This window comes from Dinoponera quadriceps, unplaced genomic scaffold, assembly GCF_001313825.1.
Source record: "Dinoponera quadriceps isolate SergipeBrazil2010 unplaced genomic scaffold, ASM131382v1 scaffold3514, whole genome shotgun sequence".
Lineage (NCBI taxonomy): Eukaryota > Metazoa > Arthropoda > Insecta > Hymenoptera > Formicidae > Dinoponera > Dinoponera quadriceps.
The window spans coordinates 47,823-67,179 of record NW_014557497.1 but is presented as its reverse complement, the minus strand read 5'-3'; the positions used below and the strand labels follow the sequence as shown (position 1 = coordinate 67,179).

Genomic DNA, 19,357 nt, shown 5'->3' with positions numbered 1-19,357 from the left:
TAACGGCGAGTGTACGGATGCCGCGTCCTCGATTATTCAGAGCTTCCGGAGGAGCTTGCGGCGCGGGAGGCGCCGACGGCTTCGAGTAATCCGAAAATTTATCTCATCGTGCTTCTTGGGAAGATACTCTTTACTTGCGTCATTGAGACACGAAGTTACGGCTAGATCTGTTATAACTCGACGAAACAAGAGGAGAATGTAAAACGGAAAAATTATCTTTCTAAACGTTCATCATGCGTCGACTCGAATGGCGCTAGACATGAAAGATACATTTGTCGAAATATGACAGTCAATTCCAATGAATTCTAACTAATTGAGTAAGGTGACATCTGTCTGCGTATTTCCCTTTGGAAACGACGAGGAACGTCTCGAGAATCGCGGATACGTCGTCGGTACTGCCCATGTTGAAATCTCCCTCGCTGGTCAAGATCGATAGCCGAGATCGAAAGCACTTCCGTGACCATCGTCGTTCATCGACTAATCCCTACCTGTTGGATATCTGCGATGTATCGTAGACGGTACCACGGCCTCGTGACTACCAGCAATTTTTCACGGACGATGACAGCCGCTCCGCAACTGAAAAGCGGAGGGACTTTCCTTCCCTCCGTCCTCGAGCTTACGACCACGATGCAAGTGTGCTACGCTCCCTTTTAAAAATGCAACGGTGAGCTCGAGAAGGTACGTATCTTCCACGAATCGTACTCGCAACGTACTCGAAAAGTTTCGTCACCGAGGGGAGGAAGCTTGTTGCGCGGGGTCACGGGGGAGTAAGGCGAAGACGTATCGCGGAAGTTTATTGTGATGGGAAGATCAGTACGAAGATATCGTGTTGTGGCTACTCAAAACGACAGTTCGCTGATAACAGCGTGGACGAGAACACGTGGCGACGGAGACAGGTGAAGTGCAACGGGCGATTTTTCCTCACAATCGAGGCGAGTATCCCGTAATATTAGCTTTTAATTCTAAATATAATCTCATTGAGCGATTCATTCAATCGTTCAAAATACGATGTATGTGGAAAAATGATATTGGTAATTTTTTACGGTATCCTGTTTTCGCCTCCTCTCTCTCTCTCTCTCTCTCTCTCTCTCTCTCTCTCTCTTCTTTCTTATATACATATATATTTAATCTCTTCAGAGATACTGTGACATATATATTTACCTTTAGATATGTTTAATTTTTTTTTAATTAATTATTATGAGTCAATTTTCTAACAAGAAAAAGAAAAATTTTGTCATATGGCTGACATATGATTGATGTCACAATTATGTCACTTGAAAATTTAGTCCTCTTCCGACTTTGCTAAATTCGACTTTTAGGAGGATCTTCGGAATTTTCATTTTGTATTCCAGAAACAAATAATTTCTCTTATTTTAACGTTATCGGGCTCGATAAAAGCACATCAATCGGAAGAAACGCGTTATATTTACGATTCCGTGCTTATACGTTACAGGCCATGTAAAGCTATCAATACTTTAGTAAACGATATCCCCGCTCGTTTACTCGCATATATTCGATATGAAACCTCATCGGCTTTCTGGAGGAAACTCGCTAATCGTGTTTACAGCTGACGGCGGTAGTAGAAGTATAATATTCTTCCGTGCACGTAAGCAGCCATACAAAGTACGTTAAAGCTTCAGTACATCGCGTGTAACACCGACATGTATGACGCCGAGGCTTTCACGATCTACAACATGATAGAAGCATACACGACTATCGTGTGGTAACATCGTACCCGCTATAAAAATGATTGGAAAATGTCGAAAACTTCGGAAAAATACGCAAACAATTATGCTTGCATTGGTCTCTTCATCGATCGTTTTCGTAAACTTGTTAAAATCTTACGTTGCCGAATTGCCTCAAGGAAAGATTCACAAACTTGCCGGCGGTGAGCGTCAGACGCTTCTGCGATCTCACGATCATGAAGAAAAGATCGCGATTTTCATTCGGCTTCAGATCGTACCAGAGCGATTCGTATGCCGCGTCGCCGATCATTTCGCTCTGCAACACACGGCAAGGTTTCGTCGCGGAACAAGAAATTTCGCATTTAGAGCGATATTTATGATCAAATCTTATATTTAATGTCATTTTAAAAAATTCATCTCAAGTTCATCTTAAAAACCATATAACCATAAAATGGTCCTTATAACATCTTGAGACGAAGTTAAGATTTGAAATCCAGCGTCAAATCATACGTATCAATATCTTCCTTAGTGTGCCTTATAATAAATACACTGACCTTTGAACTGAGATACTCTCCGACGAAACAAAATATAAACGCTTGCATGCCGATGCTGATGTAAAACAATACAGACTTCACCAACATCGTCGTCCCATTCGGGATATTAATGGACTGAAATTATCGAGATATCGTGTGTCCCGACAGAAACGTTCGATATGTCAGACTACTCACGATCACGATGAGAAAGCCCAGGCAACAGATGATCAGAGTGTCCGATAGAAATTGTATTAGCGCGATTTTCGAGAACAGAGTCTCGATGTTCTTGGAGAAGGAGATAATCCTCTGATGTCGAATGACCAGTATTTTCACCATGCATGTATCTCGCTCGATATCCTTCCGGGTGATTGTGCTCAATTTTTGCTGCACTATGTCAATTTGTCCGCACACATGAAGAACCTAAACATCATTAGACGTGCTCTCTTTAATTCTTCAGCAAACCGTATAACAAAAACGAACGAGTGAATTCCTTAAAAATTCAGTATATAGGAACTAAATTTTTGTCTTTAGAAGATTTCGTAATTTTATTAAGCAGATATTTTTATATTTATATATATATATCATTATATATATTTTTTATATATAATTATATATGTTATATAGCATTATATATATAATTATGTATTTGTGTCTGATATAATTATATATATAATATGTATTTATTACAATATTTATTTGACACAATTATATATATCCCCTTCTTAAATAAAATAATATATATTGTCACTAACATTTCTATTAATCACATATTTGCAGAGCGAATTGCTCCGTCAAGCCAGCTGTACCGCGTCGCATTGCAACTTGCAGAAACACACCGATGAATCACGGAATGTTCGCGCTTACCAAAGTCAACAGCAAGGCATCCAACATAGCCAAGATACCAGCGGCGCTCATCTGATGAATGAACTGTGTAACGAGAACAGCTACGTAGACAGATCCGTTCTCGATGTCGAAGGGCAGATCCATTTTGAGGAAGAGTTCCCGGTCTACGGTCCGATTGTCATTCTTGCGTAACATGAGGGTGCCAGTGGCGTAGAATAAGACCGACGTCGCGCCCGAGGCGATGATCAAATTGGAGAAGCGACGAGCGGCGAAAGCCATCCTGGTCATTGCGTGCTCGTCGGACGCGTCGCGCTCTTTCCAGTCCTCGGCCACGCATGCTATGATTTCATCGAGCAGACTATAACGAATTAATTTCGGAAAGTGATCGTTACAACGTACGACGAGGACACGGATCTTCTCGCGAGATGTCATTGAAGTCTCGTGGATTCGTAATCGAATGCCGGGCCGTTCGACGAGACGTGTATTCCCGATCGAGAATAACGAGCGTGGGAATTAAAGTCGCCCTCGTGCCGCAAATCGCGCTCATCGTCGAGAATTCGCTACGAAGCGCTTACCGTGCATTGCAGGCAAGGAGTATCAGCTTGATGAACAGCAAGCTGTAAGCCATGGTAGCGCTCAGAACGTCCATGAAGAGCGAGAGGTCCTGCTCGCTGAAGTGAGCGAACAGGTATCTGTACTGAAAGACCTGAAACATCGCCATCAGAGATATGTAGGAGAGTCCACGGGAGATCGACGTGCCCGGCCACATGCCGATCACGCGAAGTCCGAACTCCACGGAGCGGCACACGGTGCTCATCGGACCCGCGTCACTTTTCATCAGGCCGTCCGAACAGATCCCGCGAGTCGGTCGCACCTGGTCTGCACGGAGCTTCGGCACTGATTACCGCTTGACTCGCTTTTCCGTCGCAGTCTACATTACAGACGCGGCCAGGAACGTAGGTTTCCTGGCAGATTGGATTTACTCGAGCCGAGTATCTACCGCTGGAATTCGCCTCGGCTGTTGCACGTCGGAAGTTCGCGGCGTCATTGACTGGAACACGAGCGACGGAAGTGCCGATCGCAGCCGGATCGATAAAGCGACCTGTTCGAAGTCGGTCTTCGCTTGGTTGACGCGGTTGGTCGAAGGGTCTCGGGGAAACTGCAAAATTCTAGGGATTCCGCGGTCGCACGACCCCCACTTCCATCCACGATCGACCAATAGGAATTATACCTGTCGCGTATACCCAGGATACTTTCTTCTTCGTCTTGAAAGTCACGAGTAAAAAGTGCGAACCGATAATTGCGATTACAAAAAAGATGCATAGCCAGGAACAAGGGCGAACAAGCGCGTTCCTTGCTCGTGCGGCGTTGTTGGCGTTAAAAATGCAACGCGAGCGTACCGCTCGTGTGGCTGCGTAATTTCGTTCGGGGAATAATTAAGGATGTCAGACGGTGCGGAAAAAAGCGTGGAAATAGTGGAACATCAATTGATGAGAAAAAATTGAGAGAAAAAGAGAACGGAGAGGAGACGGTTCGCGATGGCGCAAAGGCAGGCTGGACATTGGGGAAGATCGGACGGACGGCACGGGGAGATCATTAAATTTCAAAGCAAACGTCGTGTCGATTACGGACGTGTATTGACGTATTTTTTTTACATGAGGTTGCAATGTGTTCGCAGGAGATGTTATGTTTTTCATAATAGCTACGAATGTACACGGGGGACTCACGGCGCGTCTTCGATTATTCATGCTCCTCTCAAGACATCGCATGCAGCACGGACACGTAGGACGCCGACGCCTTGATAATCTAGAAAAGAAACATGTTTCAACTGATACTACCCGTGTTGGTCGCTGAAACGTCACATAATATTTTGGCAAATTAAAGCTGAGTCGTGTGCGCACACAGAGGATGGAGACACAGTTTTCATGTACATTTTTGTGAAAAGGGAAAGTATTATCTCTCTTTTTCGCGAGCGTGCAAATCAAATCCGAAGTAGCAACGTCAAAAAGATGTCGAAAACGAGTAGCAATTTTCATCGGGAAGAAGCATCGATCTCGAGGTACACCTTACTGTGGTAAAACGCTCCAATGAGAGATCCATAAATTTGCCGATCGTGATAGTCAGTTTCCTTTGTGACCTCAAGATTAGCAACAATATAATGCGGCTTTGCGTAGGACTCGAGTTGTACCACTTCGCGTCGTACGCGGCATCACCGATCATTCTACCCTACAAGCGAGCGCATAATTAGGCCGGTGAAGAGTCGCGGAAAATCGTTCGCACGAAGTCCGAAAAGATGATTGAAATCCGAAAAACGCGTCCATAAATTGTTCTGACCTTAGCACTGAGATATTCTCCAGCGTAACAAAATATGAACGCCTCCAGAGTGATAACGAGGTAGAAGAAGAGAGACTTGATCAGCATCGTCGAACCCTCTGTGTCGCCGATCGACTATAACACGGTCAGAAACAGCAGGTAGTAAAATGTCGCATTTCCAGATAAACTGTCGATTTTTTAAATAAAGATTTGCAATTAGATTTCCCTGACCATGATTGAAAATCTAATTGAAAATCTATACTAAAAAAACTAACGGCCCATGGAACAAACGAAAGCAATAGTCTAATTAGCCACACTCGATTACTCTCCCTATAACCCAAGAATGATCGATTGTGGTTGGTAAATTTGCCTGCCACTTGCGTTTTGTGTGTGTATATGCACGTATTATAAGCCTTAGATTTTTTAAGTACAGATTTTCAATTAGATTTCTAATTACCCTTATCGTTATATTAATAGTGACGTTCACGTGCGTTCGGTCGTTCGTGCCGCGTCGTGCATTGTGAAGCGTTACTCACGGTCACAATTACGAATCCGAGGGAGCAGATGACCAAAGTGTTCCACAGGAACTGCATCAGCGCTATATAGGAAAAGAGCGTCTCGATGTCGCTCGAGAGCGCGATAATTCTCTGGTGCTGGCGTATTAACGCTTTGACATCCGAGGCCCGCGAGTCAAAAGTGCGGCCGCCCGAGGAGATTTCTACTAACTCCCGGCACATAATATCGATCTGACCACCTACGTGAAGAATCTAAAAATAACGGTCAACGCCCTGCAGGGTGTTCTCGACATTGGTGCGACCCAATGTAAAGAACAACTTGTGTATGCAGAGGTTCTTCGGCAGCGAAGGCCGACGGTAGACAAATAAGATTCGCCGAGTCTTAAGGCTATACCTTTATACCGACACGCAACACACACGGGATATAAATCTGAAACGAAGTGGAAGAAAATTGAATAATACATAAAAAAGGACGGGCTCATGTTGAAGGTACACTTCAGGATCTCCGCAATCTCGAGCGCTGAATGGCCGAAGGTAGTCTCTCGTACGTGTCATTCTGAACAAAATTGTAGTCCCGTTATAAAGGGAGGAAAGATTTAAAAGGAGAAAGGTGCGGACGTTTATAATCAGCTTATATCGACGATCATTAGAGCGCTTTTCATTATGCATATAACGGTACGTGAAGTAAGTGATTAATCGCCCAGATGGCACGGAAGTATCTCATTAGCTCGAATGCTCATTACGCGGAGGCGACACGCTAGAGAGAGAGAGAGATCCGATTAAAATTGTTTTATTATTTTACTAAATGACTTAAATTACATATTTCCATACTGTGAGAAGTAATTGTACGCGATAATTGTACACGGCACATTTAGCAGTACATTAATTCTAATTACGCAAGGATGCTTCGGATATTATATTTCGCGATACCTTTCGGTTCTTAAGTACGAAGTAAACAGTTTCTCTCTGGTTTCCCTCCGCTTCAGGATGGATCATTTACCGGCAGAAGTTTACAACACTGACTCCGGATTCTCCTCGCGTTGTTAAATTACGTTTTACTCTCTCTCTCTCTCTCTCTCTCGGAGTCTCGTATATATTTCGAACTTTCACGTTAGACGCCACGTAATCGTAGAAATATATTTCTATTTTTTTCATTTGACCGCATGTACGCAAATTTACTTCTTTGACTCAACAGTCAAAGGAGTAAATCCCGCGTTAAATGTGTTTTTCAAAGGGTCGACATCGCCCCGCGAATGAAGTTCACTCACCAATGAGACTATCAAGGCATTCAGCACGCCGACTATAGTCGCCGCTGCGAGCTGATGGAAAAATTGCACGACCATGACGACCTCGTAGATAGGTGAGGCGTTGGATTCGAAGGGCAGTTCCATCTTGAGAAAAAGTTCTCGCTCTAGTACTGAGAGGTGCTCGTTCTCGACCTCGTTGGGATCGTCGGTGTGACCGACCAGCACCCCGGTACCGTAGAGGAATACTGACATCGAGTAGAGACCGATGATCAGATTGGAAGATCGGTGCGAGACATCGATCGTCCTTGACATTGAACACGCGGCCCAGTCGGTCACACACTCGCTTCGATCCCGTGCCATCATCATGAGGATGTCATGAAATATCCTGCGAGAAACTCGACTGTCAAGGGCGAGAATGTGGCTATCAGCCTGCTTCCTCTATGTACGTACTATATGTGCGTATAGTGCGTATGCGTTGCAAATAGAATTACGTTCGAAAAACCTTCAAACAATCGTGTGCAAAAATTTATCAAAGGAGGCAATTTTTCGCATACTGTAAACTTTAACGTATCAGATAATTTACTTGTCATTTAGATGATCATACGCTTATCACATTATCATATAGTTATCGTATAGTTGTATCATATAAATTATCATAATAAATATCACGTATAATTTATATCATATAAACATATTTTCACGAGCAGATGCAGCGGCCGGTACATCAAATGGGCCGGCGTCGCGAAGGAAAGAACGATCCTTTCCATCACATTTCACCTCACTTTCAAAAAAATTCCGACCGATTTAAATGCAGTGCAAAGCCGCCTGCATGGGCAAGGCCGTATTGTTGACAACGTGTTCTCGCGTCTTTCAGTTGTGCGACCGAGAGACTACGACGAGACTCACCGCCGGTGGACCCAGAATATCGTGAGTTTCAGCAGCAGAAGGCTGTAGGACATTGTGGTGCTGAGACCGTCCATGAGATGTGAAAGGTCGTCGGTGCGCACGTGTACGATGAAGTAACGATATTGAAAAGTCTGGGCGATCGTGAGCGTGATCATCCAGAAAGCGCGACGGAGACTTGTGTAAGACGAATCGGGCCATACGCCGATCGCGCGGAGACCGATCTCGATCGAGCGACTGACGATACCGACGAACGTCGAGTCGATCTTCGATGCCATTGGTGAAGTTCCGCGCCCGGATTGACGTCGCCGGTGGTTCTTTCTTACGTCTACACCGTCGCGAAATATCCCGATGCGCCTCGTCGAAAATCTGGCCGTGCGCTCCGCGTCACGACGACGTCGAACGCATGGATAAATACACGCGGGGGTAAGTATAGAAGATCGTTGTATACGTATATCTCTGACTCCTCACCCCTGTGTCCTTTGAGAACCAATGGGAAATACCGGCGAGAAATTCGCGAGACTCGACGGAGAAATTGCTGGATAAGGTTGTGACGGTTCACGGTAAGATAACTACGGCTATAGATGGGGAGAGAAAAAAAGGGGAATCAGCGCGGAGGGAGGATAGAGAGAGAGAGAGAGAGAGAAAGCGAGAACGTCGCACGTGGGATTACTTCGAATCCTTAAAAATTCAGGAGTCGTGCGAGTTCGATCACGCGTGAGACCCTCGAGAGGTTAATGACCGGACAGGTCATCCTGAAACAGCGAGAAACGCGCCGAACGAACGTGAGCTGCGCGGCGAGGGAAATTAAATTGTTACATCCGGTTGGATGTGGTGGGTGTACGCGGCGCGGGAAAGAAATAATTATTTGCAGCGGCGTATTTCCGTGTATTATCGCTGCGCACGAGCGATGAAGGAGACTTTTGTAGGTGCGCACATGTGTGTGGAAATTTAGAATATTCATGAGAATATATGTGCAGGAACCACTATGACTCCCGACTCCCTTTTACCGTCCGAGAGGCTGTATGAACGAATCGGTAACGCAACCGCATTTGTATCGCGTGATTTCGGCGAATTATTGCGCGAATACGGTGTTTGTGCGCCCGGATAATTACAAGGCTCCGTCTCGCCGCGGTATATATCGCGTGCACTTAAACGCACAATGCGAACACTTTTTATCCCCTGACCAAATACGAAGACACCATTATAAGCTGAAAACGGGTCGTTACGAAGGGAAAGGATACATTCAATCAGCCAAAAATCGAGGAAGAGAAAATAACAACCACATTGCGTACCGATACGAAGAAAAGAGAACATGGACGATGAACGAAATCGGTAAAAAAAAACGAAGAGAGAGAGAGAAGAGGAACGATACGTACATATAGATCGCGATATCGCTACGTGAGAAACCGCTGATGTTATTAAATCGACTAATTCACTAATTCCGTTTGAAGTGAAAACGATGAGTGTAATTCAGTGGAGGTATATTCACAAGTGTCATATAATGATCTAAGACTCGAAATTATCATAAAACTGTTTGCAAGACATGAAGTTCTTACGGCCTTAAGTCATACGAGACGGAAGCTCCATCCGTGACGTTCGCGAATACGACAGTCGATTGCTCGCAATTTGCATGAAGGATAGAATCGTTTATTTTAACAAAACACAATTTCTTACGAATCGTCTTCTTCTCATCGAAAAGCTCACTTTAGAACGGCTACATGTAATGCTACGCTTGTTACCGTCTGATACGTCAGTAACCACGATGGATGTGCTTGGCATGAGTAAGATCGTGATCCTCTCCAGTTTAATACATTGCGTGCAGCACTGACATATACGAAGCGGACGCTTTCATCACCTGGACGAAAGAAAACGATGAATTTCACTGGCGTAGCGAGCGGCCAATTATTTCCCGCTTTGTCTTAACAAACATTTCGCGGGCTGAGCCTACTGCTTATCTCGTTTATATGGCGTAAAATCGTAAGGCAGAATTCTTACGGTCGTGAATCCTTCCAAGGAGAGATCCATGACGTTCCCGGCGGTGATCGTCAGTCTCTTTTGCGACCTTAGTATCACAAACAATAAAATCCGGCATTCGGCAGGTGTCATTTTGTACCAGAGCGACTCGTACACTGCATCGCCGATTGATTTACTCTGAAAAGGTAATGTGAAAAAATCGTAAAGGAAACGATTTCTCGTATTATTTGAGTGAAATTTCGTGATTGAGTGGTATCGGCCCAAGAGACTCTTAGACATTCGAGAAGAATAAGTATCACAAAGTGTTAGACCGACCAAATTTGGTGCAATTCGACGAAATAAACATGTAGAAAAAAAGTATTAGGATCAAGTGAACGTAATTACCCGGTTTTCAGCCTCTTAAGTCAAGGAATATTTTTATCAATTTAAATATATTTTAGTAGCTTGTAGTAAGTATTTATTTGAATACAATAATATTTTAATTTATAAATGAGTTAGTAAATGTAATTCACAGAAATGTCCAAAACACTAGATCAGATAGATATCGCAATATTTTTAACATATCCCTATGATGTATACGACTCTGCAATGACTCTCTTGTGTCTGGAGTCTTAAGTTAAAGAACCGTTCTGTTTATGATTGATAACAAACTATACAGTGAAAAAAATATAAAAAAATAATAATTTAGACGAAAGTCTAGGATATGGAAGATTGTCTCAAAATTATGAGTTAGCCATTTTGTTAAGGCCTGAAATTTCCTGCGAGAGCATGGCTCGGCGAAAAGTTCGTCATGTTAATACTAAGAAATCATCATGTTATAACTAAGTAAAACAACGTGCAAACCTTAGCGCTTAGGTATTCCCCAGAGAAGCAAAAGATGAAGGCTTCGAGCGTCACGGCGATGTAAAAGATAATAGTCTTCATCAACATCATGGCGGCGCCGATTTCGGCAAGGGACTACGGCAGAGCGATGATCATTTCGGAAAATATGTTTCGAACATTCCTGCGCGATCCTGCGAAGAGTAATTGTTCCAGCAATTAAGACAAGACTACTACTCACGCCAATGATTGTGAAGCCGATGCAGCAAATGACCAAGGTATTCGACATAAATTGCATCAGCGCTATGCTCGAATAGAGCTCGTCGATGTTGTCCGAGAGCGTTATTATTCTTTGATGGCGAACGATCAAAAGTCTTACATCGGCGACGATTGATTCGCGCGGCTGAGATGAGTCGTAATGAATCATCGATAGCTCCTGACGCAAGATGTCGATCTGTCCGCTCACGTGAAGCACCTAAACGCGGCTATTAATGATCTGTAAATATCGTCTTTCCGAATCATCATTAACGAAAGTCCTCTTTGCGGACACTCCAACCCGAGAACGCGCGTAATTAAAAAAAAAAAAAGGAGAAAAAAGTAGACATCACGTCTATAGATCTTAGGCCCGTGTCTAGTCTTGTTTGTCTAGTCTAGTGTTTTAGTCGCTGTTTGAAACTTATTTCACATGAAGCATTCGAGTCTAAGTGTGGAGATAGCTTTGGACTTTTAAACTGAATCATACGATGTACATGAAATTTTAAAATCTAAACTCAGATCTGAGTGTCTTAATCTCAAGCATCAAGACCGTAGAAACGAGTCTTAGATTCGTATTAATAGCCGTGACTTGCAACTCGTTTCACATAAGACAATCAGGCCTGAATTTACAGAGTCAGATCTGAATTTCCTACTTGGACCGTATAATACACATGATTATATTTGTAGTCATGAATTATTTAATTAGTTATTCGTAATATACGTAGTTATATTCTGGACCGAGAAATTCACATCTAACTCTAAATTCAAATTTGAGTATTTCACTTGCGGCAAGTTTCATGTAACTAGTGCGAACCGTGTATTTTTAATGCCGTGTTATTATATATGTGTGTGTGTGTTTTTTTATGTATGTATATATATATATATATATATATATATATATATATATATATCGTTGTTATATATACATGAGACTTGCTTCAGGCGAAATACTCAGATGCAAATTTAAAATTAGATGTGAGTTTTTCAGCCGACTCGCGCTTATAAATATAATGTTACTCACCAATGTGACGATCAAGGAATTTATCGTGGCGACCAAAGCGGCGATCGACACCTCGTGGAGGAATTGACCAACTACCAAGAGCTCGAAGAACGGGGACGCGTTGACCTTGAAAGGGAACTCCATTTTGATGGGGAGTTCTCTCGAGCTAATGTTAAGATCATCCTTAAAGTCGCCCGACTGCCGTATTAGGCCGGTCATGGCGTAACTCATCGCAGCGATGGCATTGATGCTGATCAACATGTTGGAGCAAAGTCTCGACAGACTGGCATTGTCGGTCATGATACACAGCAACGATGGATCGCGATCAATCTGCGACGCGTCGTTCCAGTCCTTATCTATCGCCAGCAGGATGTCATAAAATATCCTGCGTACAATTGCGCGCTTACTTCGCGTGCTGGTCTTTTCCTTCTTCTTCCTCCCTGCAACTTGGGAATGCGGGAGGGAGGGAGGGAGGAAGAAGCTAGCTTCTCCACTTACAAAAATATTTCACTATTTTTAACCCGTAAAAATTGTTACTCTGAATAATAAAAACGTGCATTTAGCTGAATATAATCTCGTTTTAAGATCGAAAAGGTATACTTCAAGCACGAGTAAATACATGACTCTTTGATACGCTTCTTTCCATGTTGAAACGAAACTGAGTAAGAGAGGAACATGTTGTTTATTAACGTTCTGTTACTCAGCTGGAAAATGAATATTGAAGACAGACAATCTCTTCAAAAATACTCACGCATATTCTTGTGTATTCATTATAGTCGAGAATGCGTGAAACGAACATAAAAATAATAGAACGTGTTAAAACAGGCCGTATGAAAAATAAAATCGGTGAAATATTTCTATAAGGGTCACCTGCGATTCAACCAGAGAGAGACCAGCTTGAGGAAGCCGAGGCTGTACGACAGGGTGATGCTGAGCGCGTCGATGAGATTCGAGATGTTGTCGACGTCGAAATGGCCGAGGATGTACGAGTATTGAAAGTACAACGCGACCACCAGACTCATCATGTATGCGAAGCAAGAGTAGTTTCCATACGGCAGGCCCGGCCAGATCCCGACAAAGCGTAGGCCGATCTCGACAGAAGTGCTGATGGAAGTCGCGCGCATTATCTCGCGTGAATCGCCCGGCTGACTTCCTATCTCTCTCCCTCTCCCTCTCACGTCGGAAGTGAGCGATTACCGAGTGAGCGACGCTATTCGGAAATTAAACATGAGCTTCGGCGAGCTGAAAGCTATAACAGCGGCTGAGCTGCGCGAGGTAACAATGCGTCGACCCCGAGAACCCGCTCGTTATCGATTAATCGCAATTATGCGTGCTCCCGTCGTGCCTAATGCAGCGGCGCAGGAAAGAAAGCGTACTCCATGTATTCCCGATGATTACGGGTTGTTATTGTGTTGCTGTCGGCGGGAGAGAAGAATAATTCGTGGAGATACATATCAGACGTCTCACGAAAGGGGGACGCGGGTTATTTGCTTAAAAAATGTAGAGTCCACGGTGCGCACATAGCGAGATATCTCGCGCATGTCCGACCGTTTGGATATGCAGCTATTGAAAGGAACTCGGGAAGCGAGCGTGTGCGAAAGAAAAGGGAACGTCGGTGCAGAAAGGGGGAATGGGAATGTGAAAAGGTCGTGTAAGCTCTTGCGCTTTGAGTTGCCGTCTCTCGTGCGTTCAAATGTCGCGCGAAATTACCGGCAATAATGCGCACGTGTCTCTAACGAACCCGCCGGGAGAAAATATTTATTGCTCGCTCATTATTTACTATTTATTCGCTAATTACGTCGGTATTATGTACTTTGTCACATTGACTGCCGCGTCATTCGTAAACGAATGACGTTTATTCGACCGATACCACGTAGAACGTACAAGTTTTAAATTGAAGAGAATAGGGCCGTAATGAAGCGCAGATTCTGTAGTACTATAAAACGAGAATTGATGACCTAATCAAATCTTTATTATTATAATAAATCTAGTTAAATCTTTATTATTATAATAAACGAGGAAATCTTTCGCTCCTTGTCCAGACTTTCTTCAATAGGCATGGATCGAAAATTTTGATTATTTGTTACAATTAAGATTCTACTTTAGATTTTAATCCAGATCTTAATCTGTTTTCTTTTACGAGGTTGTTAATTCTCACTTTACAGCACTAGAAAATCCGTGCTTGGCTCATTACGGCCCTACTCTTTTTAATTTCGTAATTTCTTCGGGTCTTTTCCTTTATTGATTGATTTTACAAGTTTTATTTTAAAGTGGGCTTAACACCACAGGTGGTGACATAATTAACATAAAATGACGTTTAAAGATAAAAATGATGGTAATTGGAAAGAAGAATTCTATAACTCTAGGAAGGGTCTTCGTAAAATCAGCTTGACGTGCAAAATGTGTTAATATACTCGGAGATATACAAAACATGTTAGCTTACGTCATGAGTGTCTTAAGTTTATTAATCGAATATCCACGTTTATAATTAAGAATCATGCAATTCAGACGGATACGCTCCCGAGTCAAATGTATTTCTGTTCCACAGGTGATACAAAAAACCGCGCGCGCATATGCGTTATATATATATATATATATTATCAAGATTGTCGTCGTCATTAAGATGATCGATTTATCGTATTTCAAGAAACGTGAATTTCGTACACGTTTTTCTACTCGCATTCTCTGCGATGGGTTTCATCATTAGCGGAGGAACGAATTGCCATCTGTCAATTGATATCTGTGTCCGCTCGTTTCGGCGAAATTCTTGGTGGATTTCAGTGCATCGTGCGCAATGCCGATATATACGGAGTAAAGACTTCCATAACCCGGAGGAAGATAAATTATTTTTATTGTAAGTATCGCTTATGCATATCGAAGATATGCACATTGGCGCAAGCGTCGTGGAGTCGCTTACATCGTAAATTGTTTGCACAGTCAGTCAGTTTAAAATTCATTCGAGACGCGTTTAATATCGACGAGCGACATTGTATACGCGTATAAAAGCGAGCCTTACACTGGTGAGCTCCTCCGGAGGAAGATTCATCATTTTCCCGGCGATGATCGTCAATCTCTTTTGCGACTTCGCAATCACGAATAAGAGAGTTCGACATCGACTGACTGTCATATCGTACAATACCAGACGGACTCGTAGGCGGCATCTCCGATCGATTTGTCTTGAAAATCAAGCAGTTGAATTCAACGAAAGTCGACGACGACTGCGAGGCATATCCGCAGATGAAGGTATAACAAATTAAAATAATCATTCCAATCAAAAATATATGTGCGGCTCCGCAAAATTTAACATACATTGATATCTATACTGTGGGAACCAAATCTTTGCACAGTTGATCTAAAATTAAAAATTTTCCAAAGAATCCAAGGAAAGAGATCCTTGTAATATTGTCGGACAGTGTGATGATTCGTTGGTATTTTGGATGAATACTTTAATCTCCGGCGGTCACGAGGCGTTCCAAGAATATTTTCGTTAGGTCATGTTGCGTTATTTCGATCTGACCATTCACGCGAAGAATTTACAAGTGCTAAGTTTGTTGAAAATATATTCTACCACATCTTTCTCTCCTCTTTCTTTCTCCCGTTTTGACTTGTACGATTATCACTTATCTTTCACGCAAATTAATCAACTTCTGCTACACAATACAGACATTTATAGAGATTGACGTTAAACAACAATTAGCAAAACGGTTAATTAATCTACTAATGTAACAACTAACGAATTAACTTAAATTAACATCGCGATCAGAGAGAGGAGCGATAATTTGTGGAGAAATTGGACTACCGTCGTGATTTCGTAGATCGGGGGACTCATTAACCTTGAATGGGAATTCCATTTTGTGTATGTGACAGGAAAATCGAATCCTCGCCTCACGAGGATCGTTCTCGCCCTTGTTCTTCGCGGAGCGATGAACGAGGCCTCCGAGGGTACAGAAGACAGCAGCTGAAGCGTTGATGGACATTAAAATGTTAGAGCATCGGCGCGACAGGTTGGTATAGATTATTATCAGGTACATATGCGAATCAGCCATGATGTGGCCTCCTAATCTTCGTCCATTGTCGGCAGGATCTCGTGAAATATTCTACGGAGAATAACGTGAAGGAAAATATTCAGCGTGTTGACACACGCGTGATCCAAATAACGCGAAAGTCCAGAGACGCGTGAAAAGACACCCCCGAAAGACATCCGAAGAATTGGTGAGTCTCGCCGACGTCTCTTTACGTCTCTCGCGTCTTCCTGTTTCCTGGCAAGACACTTTTATATCGCTTGAATAAACACGAGATTCGAAACGCAAAGGGATCCGCGCGGAAAACACGAGTGTAAAAATAATAAAAATAAATAGTAGGATCCATATTCTTAGAAGAATCCATTTCATATCCCCTTTTCTGGTTTCACTTATGCACAGAAAAAAATTAATAACAATGCAAGATTCATATTTTCATATGTAAGCGAGAATATATAATCCTATGTGAAAATAAAACTTACTTATATGGAAAAATGTTATATAGTTCTACTGAAAATATTATATTCTTGTTACTCAAGAATAATTATCATGAGATGAGAGGAAAAAATATTAATAAATTAAATATGATTGCTCCAAAAATGGTAAAGAAAGAATATAGGGTAATAAGGAGGCAAAATTACACAAATATTATAGTGCCATTTAAATATTAATATTATCAATATTAATATTATTATGGAAGAATAAAAAAGTTTTCAGTATGTAATGGNGGCGGTTCAATAAGTACCCTTGTTAGACGACAGAGGGCGTTTCTGATGGAAGTTGGTGTTATCATAATGTGCTGTCGTATATCAAACGACGGTAAAACAAATTGCAGACTGATTGATGTGTTAGTTTGGATTTGGCAGCCATTCGAGTAAGACGTGTTTGGTGATTTTCGCTAAGATGAAAGAAGAGCAGTATCGTTCGGTAAATCGCTTTTTGATTTTGGATGGGAAAAAATGCGAGGAGATAAAAGCAAACTTGTATGCTGTTTATGGGGACACTTTGCCATCTATGACCACAGTTAGATATTAGTTCAACGAATTTAAAAGTGGGCGAACATCCGTTTTTGATGAGGAGCGACCAGGACGCCCGGCAGACGTGGTTACCGAGGAAATCATTCAAAAAGTCCACGACATGATTCTCGCTGATCGACGAACGAAAGTGCGCGAAGTAGCAAAGGCCGTAGGTGTGTCGACCGGAACGGCAATTAATATTTTACATGATAAGTTGGCGATGAAAAAATTGTCGGCCCGATGGGTGCCGCGATTGCTCACGGTGGACAACAAGCGGATGCGCCAAACTGCATGAATTGCGTTATGAATTGCTGCCGCACCCCCCCGTATTCACCCGATCTGGCTCCCTGCGACTTTTTCTTGTTCCCTAACATGAAGAAATGGCTCGCGGGAAAAAAATTTAGCTCAAACGAGGAAGTCATCGCCGAGACAGAGGCGTATTTTGGAGAGTTCAACAAATCCTATTTTTTGGAGGGGTTAAAAAAATGGCAGGAACGTTGGGAGAAGTGTATCTTTCTAAAAGGGGACTATGTTGAAAAATAAAAAAAAATTATTTGAAAAAATGGTGTCTTCATTTCTAACACGGGTACTTATTGAACCGCCCTCGTATACTAAATATTCTCCAGACGAACGTACGCGGAAAATCGACCTTTCACATTTAAACAAATTCTTGAGTCCCAGTAATATTACTATAATTCTAAATCCTCTTAAAACCCTTACCCAGATGCTAAATTAATTAATAACCAATTTTTAGATTCTATTTATTATTAAGAATTGTATCAGATTGAAGATATCGTTCTTTCTAACCAATATTTTTTCCTCTAAAAATGTATAAAAATTATTTTAATATATTTTTAGTGGAACAATATAGAAGTTTTTCATGTATAAGCAAGTTTTATCTTTATATAAGATTATATATTCTTGCTTATATATGAGAATATGAGTCTTAAATCGATTCTAAACCTTTTCCCCTGTGATTGATTTCGCAATTTATATCTTACGTCAGTTCTTATTGATGTTTTTCCTCTCAGTCATGTAAAATGTAAAAATAAATGTGTTATCAGCGCGTAGCAAGACTGAAATCAAAAGCCAATTAAAAAAATCGAACTGACAGGTCCATATCCTTCTCTTTACGTATGTAATGAAATAAATTACACATAGAATAATATTCATAGTCGAATCTTATATTTAAAATCGCCCCAAGTTCATTTTCAGATACTGTACAAATTGTTTCATGGGCTGCGATGCATCTAGAGAAAAAATTGAGGTGATCTTAAACATAAAATCCGACTTCGCTCATAGATTAACAATACTATCGTATTACAGGATATCGTCGAAAAGAGACGTAAATTCGCCGATTCACCTTCGATCGATAGCTTGCTTGCGATTCAGCCAGAAGCTTACCAATTTCAACAAAAGCGCTATAGGCCAGGGCTATACTCAGGGTTATGCTCAGCGCATCTATAAGCAGCGAAGGATTATTCATGTCGAAATTCTCGAAGATGCACATATACTAAAAGTACACCACTATCACCAGTGACGTTATGTAGACGAGCCACTGGAAATTGCCGTAAGACGAACCCGGCCATATGTCGATATATATCGAAGGTCCGTCTCCACCGAGGTGCTCACGGTTGTCACTCCCGTTATAGTCATACCTGTTATAGTCATCACGTTAGGTTGGATTCACATTATCCATCTAGACGACGGCAGGCAGACGTACGTCAATTTTTTGCCGAAACGTTTCTCAATGCTCAATGCTAGATGTGATGGTGACAGATACTGTGAACATTCCGATACAAAAGCATTGAAGAATATTTTGACGGAGGACTCACGGACGCTTGCTTGTCACTGTCCAGACGGACAGCGTGAATCTAGCCTTACAATTACGGTGATCCTCCGTCTGTTTCGCTAGATCCCTTGTCGTCAGGTGAGTCACCAAACTATCCTGCGAAACGCTCACGTCGATTAATCGGATACGCGTCGCGTGATGATGACGAGACAACTGACCGATCGCAGGGAGGTGAGCGACAAAGGGGTAAGACCTCTCCGGACGGTTATCGATCTTCGTGTAATTACGTCCGCGCAGTGCGTTTCTCCGAGTGCGCCTGCACTAAGGTTGCAGACTCGGCAAAAACGATCAGCAGGCTACCTCCTGCTATTGCCATATCGCGCAGTTATTTTCTTTGAAAATGTATATATCTTGCCCCGAGCATACGCTCATTCATATTA

General features: G+C 42.3%; 3 protein-coding genes across 3 annotated transcripts; all 3 read right to left on the bottom strand.

Moving 5' to 3' along the window:
* Nucleotides 1-1,636: 1,636 nt before the first annotated feature.
* LOC106749161 (odorant receptor 13a-like) lies at nt 1,637-3,878 on the bottom strand. The gene is made up of 6 exons (XM_014628323.1): nt 3,637-3,878; nt 3,083-3,419; nt 2,414-2,638; nt 2,206-2,353; nt 1,846-2,018; nt 1,637-1,687 (listed from the first exon to the last, which is right to left on the bottom strand). The coding sequence occupies exons 1-6, from the start codon at nt 3,876-3,878 to the stop codon at nt 1,637-1,639; spliced, it is 1,176 nt and encodes a 391-aa protein (XP_014483809.1).
* An 837-nt stretch (nt 3,879-4,715) lies between these two features.
* Nucleotides 4,716-7,860, bottom strand: LOC106749165 (odorant receptor 4-like). The gene is made up of 5 exons (XM_014628327.1): nt 7,158-7,860; nt 5,911-6,141; nt 5,396-5,509; nt 5,132-5,287; nt 4,716-4,867 (listed from the first exon to the last, which is right to left on the bottom strand). The coding sequence occupies exons 1-5, from the start codon at nt 7,500-7,502 to the stop codon at nt 4,817-4,819; spliced, it is 897 nt and encodes a 298-aa protein (XP_014483813.1). The 5' UTR covers nt 7,503-7,860; the 3' UTR covers nt 4,716-4,816.
* Nucleotides 7,861-9,355: 1,495 nt separating this feature from the next.
* Nucleotides 9,356-19,112, bottom strand: LOC106749167 (odorant receptor 82a-like). The gene is made up of 8 exons (XM_014628330.1): nt 19,010-19,112; nt 18,530-18,907; nt 12,961-16,187; nt 12,112-12,446; nt 11,077-11,310; nt 10,860-10,973; nt 10,038-10,193; nt 9,356-9,897 (listed from the first exon to the last, which is right to left on the bottom strand). Exons 4-8 carry the CDS (start codon nt 12,388-12,390, stop codon nt 9,847-9,849), a joined length of 834 nt encoding a protein of 277 aa, XP_014483816.1. The 5' UTR covers nt 12,391-12,446; nt 12,961-16,187; nt 18,530-18,907; nt 19,010-19,112; the 3' UTR covers nt 9,356-9,846.
* Nucleotides 19,113-19,357: the final 245 nt, after the last annotated feature.